The sequence below is a fragment of the Octopus sinensis genome, linkage group LG6, assembly GCF_006345805.1.
Source record: "Octopus sinensis linkage group LG6, ASM634580v1, whole genome shotgun sequence".
Lineage (NCBI taxonomy): Eukaryota > Metazoa > Mollusca > Cephalopoda > Octopoda > Octopodidae > Octopus > Octopus sinensis.
Window position 1 is genome coordinate 56,452,590 of NC_043002.1, and position 13,823 is coordinate 56,466,412.

The window sequence follows — 13,823 nt, forward strand, 5'->3', positions numbered from 1 at the left end:
AACAGCAACCATGATGCAAGGGTACCTTTTACATGATACTGGTATAGCCAGATGTATGTTTTCACTTACCAAAAAAAGATTATATATATATATATATATATATATATATATACACACACAAGAGAAGAGAGAGAGAGAGAGAGAGAGAGAGAGAGAGAGAGAGAGAGAGAGAGAGAGAGAGAGAGAGAGAGAGAGAGAGAGAGAAAGAGAGAATAAAAATACAAAAGTATAAAATTCACAGATAGTTCATAATTCAATTACTTTCAACAGCTGTTTCATTAGGAATATACACCATTGATTCAATAATTACAAAATTAGGATACACAAGAAATTAATATAAATTTCTGTTTTCAGTAATGGAAATTAAGGCTTGACCCCTCTCCTCAAAAAAAAGGTTTTCAAAGTTTTATTCCCCACCACTACAAAACTGGATTTGTTTTGTTTTTTTCATTTATAATAAAAATGTTGGCGGGGTGCTCCTATTTAAAGTGCACTGATTTCAATTTTGAAAAAAGAATGTCTTGCTTTCAAAAGTTTTCAATGTTGTCTTTCTTTTTTCAAAACATCAATACCAGTTACTAAGGATTACTTTCCTCTTTGACTTTGGGAGAATAAACTGAAAGAATATCATGCTTTCTTTTTATCTCCTTTGTTGCATTCCTTTCCCTTTTACTGTCTCTCCTCTCGCTTTCTATTCTCTTTCTTACTTTTTTTCTCTCTCCTTTTTTCTTTTTTCTCTCTTCCCCCTTGTTCTTTTCACACACTGGTGAACCTGGTCATTAGTCAGTTCATGAGGAACTTGTGAAGGACCACGTTCTGCCAACAACGTACGAGTGCTTGTGTTTGGTTGTTCAACCACTTCAAGCAAAGTTTCATCTTCCACAACAGAAGGTTTCCCTGACCTTGGTTTGTCTTTGAGGCTGATGTTGCATTCCTTGAAACGTCTGAACCACTTTTGTGCCATATGTTCGTCAACAGTTCCTGGGCCTTCCACATCATTAATTTCTTCTGCTGCTACCTTTGCACTCAGTCCTTTTTTCCAAAGGTAGCATAAAATGGCTCTAATTTCACCCTTTTCATCATTCATTATGAAAGCTGTAAAATTAAGGAAAAAACAATTCAACAACAATTGGACGAGTTATATCAAATTAATGGTATAACATGAAGATACATGTTGCCAAACATCATCAGTGAAAATCTGAAAAAAGTTTTTACTCAGTTTGATGTATATATTGGGTTGGTGAATAATTATTGCAGCTTTTTTTTCAACAAATTTTATTCAACAAAAACAATAACAATATTTAACAAAAAATCTTTAAATGATGGTCTGACCGTCTGCCAAGCAAATGGGAAGCAGTAATTAAAGATGGTGAATATGCTCCAAAATAATCATATAAAGATGTTTTTGTTACATGTTGTTATTGTTTTTGTTAAATAAAATTTGTTGAAAAAAGCCACAATAATTATGCACCGTCCAAATATATATATATATGTATGTATATATATATATTCTATTTTCTTTCCCTGTTTATTTCTGTGTTCCTTTCTGTCGAAGAGGGTAAGCTCAAAACATAAAAGACTTTCTCACTTCCTGAGCATTAAACTAATACATCTGCTTGTTGTTTACACACCCGTCTTCGTCTTTTGTTTTTTGTAAATTCTCACTATATATATATATCTTTTGGTTTTTGTTTTGCAAGGAACTTGGTGAACCTGTTGGTTTGATGCCGCATAAAAACCACCCAGTACACTCTGTGAAACAGTTGGCATTAGATTAGGAAGGGCATCCAGTTGTAGAAACCATTGCCAAAATAGACAATGGAACTTGGTATGGCTCCTGTCAAACCTATGCCAATATGGAAAGTGAATGTTAGATAATGATGATGATAATCTACTTTTGTTAGTTCTTCTCCGAAGTTAAATTACGATTACAATATTTGAAATTCCACCTCTGTCTTTAAATTATACTTTAATGTGGTTCTGCCACCCCAATTCACTAGGATGGACCCTCTATTTTTGATATTGTCCCTCCCGTACACTAAAGTTGACCCCCTATATTTGATGTTGTCACTTCTATACTTCAATGCACTCAATTAAATTCCAATGTTGCCCTTCTTATACTAAAGTGTGGACCCGACACTCCAATGTGGTCACTCTTATTCTCATAATTGACCCCACTTTTATGCTCTTCATATAACTGCAGAGTGGTCCCCTCAATATTTTGATATTATTGCTCTCATAATCTTTTCCATACTCCAGTGTAATCTATTAAATTCCACTGTAGCTCTTCTTATACTCAAGTGTGGACCCTACACTCCAACGTGGTCACTTTTATTCTTACAACTCCAGTGTGGTCTCTAACAAACTCTTAGACTCCAATATTGTCCTTCTTATACTTCACTATGGTCCCATTTATTCTCCAATCTTGTCTCTCCTATCAATATCTTGCTGTTAATGATCATAATCATTCCTCTACATGTATTGTTATAGCATTTAACAAACCATATTTGATGGCATGAAAGACACTGAGGCATGTAAGAAGCCTCCCAATTTCAGCAGCACATATCTAGGAAAAAAGATGTTGGTGCATTAAAACTTTTAGCTCAATTTCGTATCTAGGATCACGAGTGATGTTTTGGAGGCATCATTTGAGAGCAAAAAAAATGTGTCTTATATGTCACTGTCATCATCCATTTTCCCTGCTGGCATGGGTTGGATGCTTTGACAGGAACAGTCAAGTCAGAAGATCACACTAAGCTTTGCTGTTTTGGCATGGTTTCTATGGCTGGATGTCCTTTCTAAAGCGAACCACTTTACAGAGTGGACTGGATGCTTTTTTATGTGGCACTGGAAGTGGTGGGGTTGAGGGACAGAAAGTGTCTTGCATTAGACCAGTGGTTCCCAACCTTTTCACTACCAAGGACACCCCTTTAATTTAAATGAATTTTCCCATGGACATCTTTTAATATGCTCATATATATATATATATATATATATATATATATGTATGTATATATAAAGCACCATCCAAATGTGGTTAAAGCCAGTCCCCTCGCCCCGGCCAGCTTCTGTGCCGGTGGCATGTAAAAAGCACCATTTGAACATGGTCAATGCCAGGCTCCTCTGGCCCCTGTGCCAGTGGCACGTAAAAAGCACCCACTACACTCTCGGAGTGGTTGGCATTAGGATAGGCATCCAGCTGTAGAAACATTATCAGACCAGATTGGAGCATGATGTGCAGCCTCCTGGCTTCCCAGACCCCAGTCAAACCGTCCAACCCATGCAAGCATGGGAAACAGATGTCAAATGATGATAATGATATATATAAGAAATCTTGAATTTAGTTCATGGACCCCAGTACTACCTTTGTAGACCACAGGCTGGGAACCATTGCATTATTAGACAGAGAAGAGAGAGAAGGGAAGCTGGTGAAGATGTGACGGGAGGGATGGGGAAGATGGTATACACCCAAGTTACAGGGTGGTGTATATAATGAAGTGGACTGAGGGATTGGAGAGTGTGGGTGAGTTCACAAGATTTCCAAAGGAGAGTGGAAGCTAGAGGTAGAGAGTAGGTAGGTAGGTGTACATGAGGGAAAATGGAAGTGGGGTGAGAAACGTCGCTAGTTAGCATGGCTAAGTTGTGGGAGAAGGATAGGGGTTCATGAACATGGATTTTGCTATTACACATGGTAATCCTTCCTCTACATGTATTGCTGTTATTTAAGGTAATCATTCCTCTACATCAGTCAATGGCTAAGGCAGTCCTCTCTCTACATATCACTATGTCAACTGACATAATCATTCCCCTAGCTTAGATTTCTACATCCTGGCAACATATAATGAACAGCAGGAGTGGCTGTGTAGTAAGTAGCTTGCTTACGAACTACATGGTTCCAGGTTCAGTCTCACTGCATGGCACCTTGGGCAAGTGTCTTCTATTATAGCCTTGGGTTGACCAAAGCCTTGCAAGTGGATATGGTAGATGGAAACTGAAAGAAGCCCGTTGTATATATGTATATATATATATGTGTGTGTGTGTGTGTGTGTTTGTCACTCCAACATCCCTTGACAACTGATGCTGATGTGTTTATGTCCCCGTAACTTAGCGGTTCGACAAAAGTACTAGTCTTATATGGAATAAGTTCTGGGGTCGATTTGCTTGACAAAAGGCGGTACACCAGCATGGCTGCAGTCAAATGACTGAAGCAAGTAAAAGAATAAAGCTTCATCTCTTCTCTTTATGTAGTAACAACCAACATAGGTTTGATGGTCATGTCATCTATCTCAATTCCTTCTACACTCTTCTTTCTATCTTTTATTCCTGTGTATTAAAGGTTACACAAGTTCAGTAGCATAACTAGGGGACCACAGAATTGATCATAATACTATAAGCTTCAACTCCATGTATAAAATTTATAAAAGTAACCATTCAAAAAATTTTTGAATTACAGGCTGTACCAAACCAGTAGGTAAATGAGTCCCGGTGAAGTATTTATTTCCCAGACTATTGCTTTAAAACCATTAATTACTTGTAACAAACAAGTACTATATAATACTGTGGATTTTGTAATTGGAGGTGGGGGGGCACATTTCTGCAGCTTGCCCCAGGTGTGGTTTATCCTAGCTACATCACAAGTTTTCCTGGAAACCCAATCATTTATGATAATATTCTAGGAAGAAATGTAATGTGTTGACAATTGAGACCTGTTTTTTCTCCAGCTGTTTGTTCTAAATGAATCAGATCACATTTAGTTATAAAAAGATTCTCTCAGGGCCTAAGCAAGATAGGATAAAACATACTTAGGTGCAAGCTGTGTGGTAAGGACTTAGCTTCCCAACCACATGGTTCTGGGTTCATTCCCACTTTGTGGCACATCGGGTGTCTTCTACTACAGCTTTGGGCTGGTAGATGAAAACTGAAAGAAGCTTGTTATATATATAAAAAGGAGCACTCCATCGAGGGTCCCAGCTGATATGATCAATGGAACAGCCTGCTCGTGAAATTAACGTGCAAGTGGCTGAGCAACCCACAGACACGCGTACCCCTAATGTAGTTCTCAAGGAGATTCAGCGTGACACAGACAGAGTATGACAAGGCCGGCCCTTTGAAATACAGGTACAACTCATTTTTGCCAGCTGAGTTGACTGGAGCAACGTGAAATAAAGTGTCTTGCTCAAGGATACAACGCGTCACTGGGAAACTGACGACCTTACAATCGTGAGCCAAGTATCAATTTACTACACAACTGAAAGAACTACTAATATTTACGTTCTTTTTGATACTTTAGATAAACATATTTATAAATAATATCACGTATCTCCAAGCAATCTTTCTGGCTTATGCATGTGTCTTTGGGTGTTTGTCCTCACACCCACCCCCGCCAGACAACGGGTGTTGGTGTGTTTACGTCCCTATGATCTAGCAGTTCAGCAAAAGAGACCAATAGAATATGTACCAAACTTTAAAAAAAATTTTAAGTACTGGGATCGATTCATTCGACTAAAAATTCAAGGTGGTGCCCCAGCATGGCCGCAGTGTCGAGTAAAAGATATAATCATACAAGTAAAAGATATAATCATACCTATACACACACACATATATATACACTCGTACATAACTAATCATGTTACCATCGGCTATTGATGAGTCATGTGGTCATTAAAGTGACGCCAAATCAAAACGAAAATAAAATTATGCCATTACAATAATGGTAAATGTTCTGATTTTGAATTCTTAACGGCAACAAAATCGCTAAATATCGTTTCTTAATGTCTTAGAACACAGAAGACAAGATTGAGATAAACCAACGGAGTGAACTCTAACGAAGTCATCCATGACGAAGACACGCATTGCGGTAGCAGCAACATTAACAACATTAAATGATAATTTTTTTTTTCTTAGGCATGGTGGCGTGGTTAAAAACGTCGCTTTGCAACCACGTGGTTTCAGGTTCAGTCCCACTGCACGGCAGCTATGGACTGACCAACGTCTGGTGTGAGAATCTAGAAGACGGAAAGTGTGTGGAAGCCCGTCATGTATATATGTCTTCGTCCCCACACCACTAGACAACCGGTTCGGGTTTGTTTACATTCCCGTAACGGCTGTGAGGCAAAAGACCAACAGAATACATACCAGACTATAAAAAAAAAAAAAAAAAAACTATTGGGGTCGATTTGTTCGACTAAACTCTTCAGGGTGGTACCACAGCATGGCCGCAGTCAAATGACTAATACAAATAAAAGATGGGGAACAAAGCCGCAAACATAAAAAGAACGCCTCTACACAGTAACTTGGCCCGCTAAAAATAGCAGCCAAATAGCACCCATATTTATTTTACAAAGCCAAAAAGACACGTAGACGATTGTTGATTTTGATACCAATAATTAACAGTGGTAATAATAAATTTTAAACTGATTTAATTCCGAAAGTCATGATTTACCTGGTACACGATTGTCGACCAAGGAAAACATGAAAAGTAAAGTCGAATCTGGCGCTATTTGAACTCAAAACGTAAAGGGGCGTAACTAAAGACATTTTAATCTAATACACGATTCTACTTTTTTTAATATTAACAGTAATGATATTATTAATAATTGTTAACCGAGGTCTAAGGCCACAAATTTGACGGAGACACACTATACTGTAGTGGTAGTTAATTCATCAATCTAGAATGATGGTAAAAAGTAAAAAGTATCGATCAGGTATAAAACCGATCCTATGATTTGAACTCAAAACGTAAAGGGACGTAATAATGCGACGCATTTTGTCAAGGCGCTCTACCGATTCTGCCACTCGTTAGATTTTCAAACAGTTCAAGGAATTAGTGGAAGTTGTGGTGTGCATTCCATTCCTAATGGTATGTCTGCGAAAGTTTTCTTTCTCTTTCCCTCATAACGGGAAAGCCACAACGGTTCTAAATTTCTGATGCAATTAATGCCATTTCCAAGGGCAGACAATTTCGAGGTTGTGGTGTTGATGCTTTTCCCCACACCAAAAAGTGGGACATTTTAGATAAAAAAAAAGAAACAAGATGCAAAATAATTAACACCGAAAGGAAATAATGATAATTATGATGGCAATTAAAAGCAATTTTAATTATGTAAGGTATTCTCAATGATATGGACAGAATTTTAATGAGATTCAATAATACTTTTGTTTTAACAATAAACTGTGATGATAATAATATCTTATTAAAATTACTATATTATTATTATTATATAAAAACACGACTTGTATATACATTTATATACCTTGATTATACATACGTGTGTGTATACATTCATACACTTTAATTATACATACGTATATCCATTTACTCACCTTCATTATACATGCGAATGTATAAATTCATACACTTTGATTTATACATACGTATATACTTTTTCACACGTCTTTATATACACAAGTGTATACAGCAATTCACCTTAATTATATGTACAAGTGTTTATACATTCACTCGTCTTGATTACACATACATGTTCTATAGCTGCACACATCTTCATTATACATGCATGTGTGTATAGAGAAATTATCCCGGGGATTTATGATTTAATGTTATGGGAAAAAGAATTGCTTTCGACATAAAGTAATTTGTGTCAAGGTTTTACTAACAATTCTTAATTTAAATTTGTAAAGATACCAACACCATTAACAATTAATCATTATAAAAACAATAATGACATTAAGTGAGGAGAAAAATATAAGAATTAATTACATGTTCTGGCTTATTAATGAGGTTTGAGGAAGATATTTAACCGGAAATACAAAATAATAATAATAAAACTGTGTTGGAAAAGGCACATGGTGTCGGAGTGTGTTTGTGTGTTAAGAGGAATGAATGGAGATGTTGTGAAGTTGATGCCTTTGTTAAAGAAGAAAGAAAAGTGAAATGGCGCCAATCAGAAAGGAAAAACTAGTCATAATTGATTTTTTTTTTGGGATTTTTATGTAGACAAAAGACCAGATTTATAAACTATAGAAGAAATAGAAATGAAGAAGGAGGCGGTAATGTGATGTTGTGAGGTTCATCCATGCCGCCCTCCTGAAAGACACCAACAAAAATATATTTAAGGTGGTGATTTTTTTTCCTTGTCCATTCTATTCGTTGGTTGTGAGTAATTAACAAAGACTTAATTATAGAAATGACTGATTTACATCACAAAAACGTAGAAAAACACGAGGCGTTGCGGGTTCATGTCCCGCGGGTAGCCTACGACCCATTTTCTTTTTCCATCCAAGGGTATTATTATTTTTATACATATGCTATTATTTATAGCTGTATCCCCTCCGAGACTCACCCTTAAAGTGATTTAAGAATGATTTGTTAAAATACTTTCGTCGTGAAACATTCTCAGGAAGGAAAGAATGTAGCAGAAACGACCAGGGACGACTGCTAAACCATTTATTATTTTAAACACCCCCGCCTTCATCTTCTCAATACAATGGAGATTTTCCTTGTTCTGTTTATATAAAAACGAGGAGATCGCGACCCAGTATCAAGGCGTCAATAAAAAATAGGGCCACATCGTTGAAATATGTAGAACACAAATAGAATATGTGCAATGTATATATGGATTTATGTATTTGTGTGTAAATAAGTGTATAAAACATAATCATATATAAAATTACCAAATTAACATATAAATATATATATTAAGTGTCTTTTTGTCATACAAGCTATAAGCGTATTTTATATTTATTTACGTTAGAACTTTTCAAGAACGATGATTACAAAACCAAAATAATGTAAAACTGACCATTATTATAAACGACACCAAGGAAACTCGTGTGTGTATATCATATATATACATACACACACACATACAATATATATTATATACATACAATATATATATAAATACTATATATATATATAGATAGATAGATAAATAAATACTAAATATATATATAGATAGATACATATATATATATAAATACTAAATATATATATATTATATACATACAATATATATATAAATACTAAATATATATATAGATAGATACATATATATATATAATACTAAATATATATATAGATAGATACATATATATATATAAATACTAAATATATATATAGATAGATACATATATATATATAAATACTAAATATATATATATATATATATATAAATACTAAATATATATATATATATATATATATATAATACTAAATATATATATATATATATACATATAATAAATACAATATATATATATAAACATACATGTATATATATACACACATCTAGTATATACACTTCCTGACAAGAAACGTTAGTCGAAACAAACTGTATTTTATCGGACTCGCACATATAATTAATTGGAAAATAACATTAATTTAAATGGGATCTGACTGGAAAGAAATGTTTTTATTTTCTTTACAAAATTAATATTAATGATGATGATAGATAAACGTTTAACTGAAGTTTGTATTTTGCAGCAAGAATTCAGGAATTAGGTTAGAGAAGCTAAAAACAGAAAAAAAATAATGGAAATAATAAACACAAGTTGAAGAAAGGAAACAGTTTTCGAAGAGTTTGAAGAAAAAAGGATCTAGTGACCACAAGAAGAAAGCCATAACCAAAATTATAAAAATATTTTTCTTATGAAAACCTTTAAAATTCCTCAAGACTCGAGATAAATAATTTTCTAGCAGACACAAGAATAAATTTGGCATCAGAAATTCCATTGTCTGTATAATTTCGTTATTATTTAAAAAAATACAAGGGTTTTATTTTTTTTCTTTCACATGGTGAATTTAAGTCTTTACATTTAAAAACATTGGGAAAATGTGATGTCGTGACATTCATGCTGTTTGGTGAGGATTATTAAGAAACCTGAATAAAGCAAATTAACTTTTAATTAACGCGGGGAATCGAAACCACCAGATTGTAACAAATTAAAGGGGAAAATTCTTTGACTAAGCAGAAAGTCTTCGATTTATAAAAGAAAGAAAAATCTAATTTCGAGATGTTGTGGCAGTCATCCATTTCCCAAAGATCCTAATTTAATTATACTAACACTAATAATGATTGTAACATAATGTTTTGTCTATTCAGTAATTTATTGCGATTTTTGGTTTTATTTCGAAGGCCTGTGTGGGGGAGTCGGGTTAGGTTTTATTAGAGTTTCCAGTCAACGATTATTAAATCCACCTCCATATTGTATTTAGAAGAAACTGAATTAATTATGAACAATCTTCCATTATCATTATTATTATTATTATTATTTTTATGACCACTGGGCAATGTATGAATCGTTGAAGCTATTGGTTGGACAATGGATGCTCGTTAGCTTATATAAAATATATATGTAGTCATTGAAAATGCAATCTGAAAAACCATAGGTAAAAAAAGAATTGTTTTAATGCTTATTAAAAAGTACAATAAATATGTGTGTGTGTGGTTGACCCTTAATTAGTCTAAGAAAGTCTTATTAAGCAATCAAACAGATCTATAATAAAGCCATCGTAATTTTTAGATATTTATACGTATATTAAAAAGATACGTGAATAACAATAAAAGGTAAAGGGCAAAACATCGCCCCAAAACAACATTTAAAGGCGGCGGGGAACATTAACCTCTCATTAACGAATGTACGTATTAATTTCAAAGTATATCGTTTATAAACCCATATTGAAGATCACTGTATCATTAGAGGATTTCTTCGTCAATTATTTTACGTAAAAATCCCATTAAAAAGGGCAACAGTATCGTTGCAGCACGTTGTATTTACGTGTATTTTTAATGGTTTTGGCTAGCAGTGCTTGCTGGCGGCCATATTCTAGTTCTTGTTGGGTTTGCCACTATTTTTTAAAGCTAAAGTATCCGCGATAAAAATAGAAATGTGTGTAATAATGTTAACTGAACTGTGTCATACAGCATCTAATTTTCGATCTACTTGTAAAACTATGACGATAATTCAATGAATTTAGTAGAATGGATATCTCCATATGGTAAACCAAGTGGATTCTCATATATTGAGTGTATGTCGAGGTTTAAGACGTAATTTAAATTAATATTTTAGAAGATTGAAACTGAAGTTTATATGAATACAAGTCAAAATTAATAGATATTAAAATCACAATAAGAATTTTCTGATTCACTAGAGCGTAGGTTTAATTATATTATGATTGCATACATATATATATATAGGTAATAAAACTACATATGAAATATGAAGTGTAGTGTGGTAAGGCTTTATGTAAAATAACGTTTGTAAGACGTAATTATTGTAGCATATGGACGATTTAACGTGTCGATTTATCTCTAAAAATATCAGTGATTTGAGATTTTTCTTTGTTTACTTTTCTCCATGACGACTGTGGCAGCTGCTCAGCCTTCACTCACACTCAAGTATTGAGTGAGAGTTCAAACATGGAAGAAACTTAGCAAAGCGCGGGAGAAATGGAGAGATGTTGAGTGGAAGGGGTGGAGGGGAGTGAGAAAGAGAAAAAGAAAGAAGGAAAGATATAAAAGAATCCCTTTTAAATACAGATTACAACATCCACAAAGAAATTGAAATTATTTTAAGCCTTTCTTATAGAAATATGCAATTATTAATCGAAAATTTATGTTCTTGTAAACGCATTTTGTGAGAAACGATTATTTTTTTCTACAACAGCTTAACACTAAACATGGAGGATAAGGTTACTAAGGTACTCTAGAAAAATATCAAACAGATTTATGTATATAATAATCCTGTGTACTCTTTTCAATAAAGACAAGCCACTGAAATTCATAACCAGTTACAAAAAAGAATATCCTGAGAGATGAAGTAAACTGTTTAGGGTATTCCTCTGATGAAATGGGTTAGCTGGAAATCTCTCCATGGTAGTATAACGGCCATCTTGGTTACTTTACACTATGTAATAACTGCTACCATATACCTTTCTCCATTATACGCCAACCGATTTCATGTCTGATTCCGATTAATTATAGCAATATCGTGGTCGTCACTAGTCACAGCGAAACGATTTGCGGTACTCAATAACAATTTTAAACTTATTAAAGACGTCGAAGCTTTTGAATGCACTTCGCCTTCTGAATAAAACCAACGCCACCGAAACACCCGCTAGTCCAGAGTAGCCATTTTGTTAATATGTGACTATATTGAATGGCCTCTTGTAAGACTGTATAGGTTCATACACATAACAACTACACACAAGTTTACTGTTCAGCAAAAAGCTATATACATTTGATTACTTTAAAGTGAAGCAATTCACACAGCATCCACAAACAAGCATTTATTTCCTGCACTGTTATACTACTATTCTATTCAACTCCTCACTAACCTAGTTATTCGGTCAAAGGGAGATTATCATATTTAAAAACTATTTTTTATTCCTTAACTCACAACGGCATTTTGTATTTTTTCAGCTCAGAAATCATGTCAGAGTTAGAAACGTTGAAAAGTTTTATTAGAACACCCAAATCTCCAAGTGTTAGTCGTGAACATGTAGCAGTACTATTGAACCTGTCCTCTGACAGCGACCCGAGGAGGGGGGAGGGGGCTTACATACAAGAATGGCTGTTATTTCAGAAAGTGCTGGAAACAGATTTATTTTTTAAAAAATTTTCTTTCCATTTTTACATCTGAAATATTTATAATTATTAGATATGTATATACATATTTTTTTACAGTTATATATATATTACAATTTTTTAAAAATTTCTCGCTGCAATTATTTTCAATGTTTTTTCCCCTTTCTTTTTAAGAATGTTTCCTGGGAAGATCAGAAAAGTATTTTACAGATATTTGCTGAATGCTGTTGGAAAATTCTACAGGTAGAACCACAAGAAATTAGACCCTCACCACCATCTCTGCGACAAAGATGACAACAGGAACATCATCATTGTCGTCGCCAAAAAGAGCAATAATAACGGTTTCTTAAAGAAACAATACAAAATTTAGCTGAGATCTTGTTCCTGTCCATCACTGCAACCTATAAGTTTAAACACCGGTCATTTTAATGAATTCGCCTTTTGTGGCCTCGTAATGTTTGAGGCGGACAAACCCGATGATCTGAGGCCATCATGCGGGTTCGATTTCCAATTAAAGGCAATTTATTTTGTTCGAATCATGAATGCCGTATGAAGGATGAATAATATCTCGACCTTATATATAGAACAGAAAATAAAATATGAAGGTGTTTTGAATCCTGTTCAGTGCCCATTGGAAAAGCATAAACACTACAACCCCTCTGATATTATTTGAAGATCGTTAGACACCTGATAGTATTTCGTTTAGGCTCTAAGTGTTTTCTGTTTAAATGTCACTGAAATGAACGATGTCTTCCTTCTGGGATTGATAAAATATTTACCAAATACTGCGATCAATTTAATTGAGGTCTAAAGATGTTTTCTCGACAGTTACGATTCAAAGTTCAGATAGTTTGATGCCTTATTCTTTGAAATGGTACTAAACTATGCTGAATTCAGAAATTATTTTTCATGTCTTCATTTGCGTTATTTTTCCCGTTTCTTACGTTCAGAGTTCAAATTTCTCTGAGGTCAACTTGTCGTTCTTCTGGAGTCAATAAATAAAATACTTATCTAGAGCAGAGGACTTTCGGTATCGTGAGAAAGTCAGATATGATACTTTGTGTTTGTTCTGACTCATTGCGTTCTGGGTTCAAATCCTGCCATGGCCTCGCCCAGTTTAACATCGCCACCTTTAATGTAGTCTAACTATGACAAACACTTTAACCAGGTTTCCAATTTAGGGATCTCTCCCTTCCAAGTGTGGTGGGCACCAATTGTCCGACTCTTGAAACCAGTAGGTCTCAACCTTTTTAATATTCGGGCCAGATCCCAAACCTG

At 34.3% G+C, this 13,823-nt stretch overlaps 1 protein-coding gene and 1 long non-coding RNA gene across 4 annotated transcripts; one reads left to right on the top strand and one right to left on the bottom strand.

Moving 5' to 3' along the window:
* Window positions 1-275: 275 nt before the first annotated feature.
* On the bottom strand, window positions 276-12,224 carry LOC115213058 (histone-lysine N-methyltransferase SETMAR-like). 2 transcript variants are annotated; one of them, XM_036503941.1, is made up of 2 exons: window positions 6,443-6,488; window positions 276-1,095 (listed from the first exon to the last, which is right to left on the bottom strand). In XM_036503941.1, the coding sequence occupies exons 1-2, from the start codon at window positions 6,471-6,473 to the stop codon at window positions 704-706; spliced, it is 423 nt and encodes a 140-aa protein (XP_036359834.1). In that variant the 5' UTR covers window positions 6,474-6,488; the 3' UTR covers window positions 276-703. The 2 variants fall into 2 exon arrangements, with proteins under 2 accessions (XP_036359834.1, XP_029637827.1); XM_029781967.2 differs by lacking the exon at window positions 6,443-6,488 and adding an exon at window positions 11,891-12,224 and having other exon boundaries at window positions 279-1,095.
* On the top strand, window positions 10,551-13,564 carry LOC118763930. Of its 2 annotated transcripts, none has more exons than XR_004999699.1 (2): window positions 10,551-10,597; window positions 12,720-13,564. It is a non-coding gene; the product is annotated as an uncharacterized LOC118763930 (long non-coding RNA). The 2 variants fall into 2 exon arrangements; XR_004999700.1 differs by lacking the exon at window positions 10,551-10,597 and adding an exon at window positions 11,570-11,659.
* Window positions 13,565-13,823: the final 259 nt, after the last annotated feature.